The 1,446-nt window shown below is 65.5% G+C and overlaps 1 protein-coding gene across 1 annotated transcript in view; it reads right to left on the reverse strand.

Annotated features, from left to right (window-relative positions):
* DNAH17 (dynein, axonemal, heavy chain 17) overlaps positions 1-1,446 on the reverse strand; it is a 107,024-nt gene that overhangs the window by 34,454 nt on the left and 71,124 nt on the right. Inside the window, 2 exon segments of the mRNA XM_015562672.1 lie at positions 400-522; positions 1,061-1,345. Of these exon segments, the coding sequence (XP_015418158.1) occupies positions 400-522; positions 1,061-1,345 (408 nt within the window).

Consider the following 1,446-nt stretch of genomic DNA (forward strand, 5'->3'; position numbering starts at 1 on the left):
CGGGGCTTCCCCTGGGCCGCGAAATGTTCCAGGAGCAGGTGGAGGTGGGAGCCCCACAGCACTGGGAACGCACTCAAGGCCAAATGAATTGGACACGTTCAAACAGTCCACTTGAACATGTCCAGTATGAACTTTACCTGAATTTCTAAAAAGTCAAGTAGGTTCAAGGTTTGCAAAATGGATAGAAATGGAGCAAACGCGGCTGTGAGGCGCCCCCTCCCCCCGCAGGCCGCCGTGGGCAAAGCGGTGTTTATTCCCTACAGGACGTGGCCCACGGTTCCCGTCTCCCCTCTGAGCGGGGATCCCCCCACACCTGGTGGCGTTTTGGGGGAACCCCTGCTGCCCACCTGGAGCTCCCTGCTCTGTTCTCAGCCCATGGAGGGGGACCCCGGAACTCACTTTCCCTTTTTAATCGTGTTCCTGCCCAGGAGCGGGTCCAGCACGGGGTCCACGGTCTCGCCGATGTTCTCGATGAGCAAGGTGTCCCCCTCGGAGATGGCGCGCTCGATGATGTCCAGGTAGCTGCGGGCAGGCGGGCGGGGCCTGAGCGCCGGGCCAGACGGCACGCGGCCCAGGAGGCACCGAGGCGCGACCGGGGGGCCAGCAGCACACGCCCGGCCGTCCTTCCCCGGGGGTCTTAGGCTCCTGTCAATCACGGGGTGTGTGTGTGTGTGTGGAATGGAGCCGCTGACACTGTCAGCCATGGAGGCAAACGCTGCCCCACCTGCCCTCCACGGCCGCCCGGAGCCCCGAGTTTCAGTCTTTATTCTTGGGGCTGTGCCCAGGGCCAGATGTTAAAAAACCCACCCGAGGGCCAGTATTTGTGTTTGAAGACCAGTCCACAGGGTTAATGAGCACCAACGGTCTAAGGCGCGTTTCCCAGCACAGCCGAGGTGTGGGCCCCCCATCCCTCTCGTGGGTGTAGCGGGCACCCCTTCTGCCCCAGGCGGAACCCCTTCCCCCCACGGCGGGCACCTCTTCTGCCCCAGGCAGAACCCCTCCCCCCCGCGGCGGGCACCTCTTCTGCCCAGGCGGAACCCCTCCCCCCAGCGGCGGGCACCTCTTCTGCCCCAGGCGGATGGCCTTCAGATCGCTGCCGAACTTGTTCCTGATCCACTTGATGCCCTGCAGCTGGGCGTCCACGATGAGCGGCCAGCGCTCCGTGTTGCACAGGATGGTGGCGTTCTCCGTGGACATGCGGTCGCTGGGGAGCCCCTGGTTGTTCCACGTGGCCACGCCCGCGTCGTCGGTGAGCAGGCTCAAGGGGTCCAGACCCTCGGTGATGGGGATGGGGACCTGCCGGGAGGTGCCGCCTTAGTGCCCTCGGGAGGCGCCCGCGGTCCAGGTCCCAGGGCCTCTGCCGTCAGACGGCGGGCGCGCGACCACCTGGGAGGACGTCAGCAGGGGCCACGGGGCCACAGTGGGACCTGAATGGCTGGAGCCTCG

This window comes from Myotis davidii, unplaced genomic scaffold (assembly GCF_000327345.1).
Source record: "Myotis davidii unplaced genomic scaffold, ASM32734v1 scaffold991, whole genome shotgun sequence".
NCBI lineage: Eukaryota > Metazoa > Chordata > Mammalia > Chiroptera > Vespertilionidae > Myotis > Myotis davidii.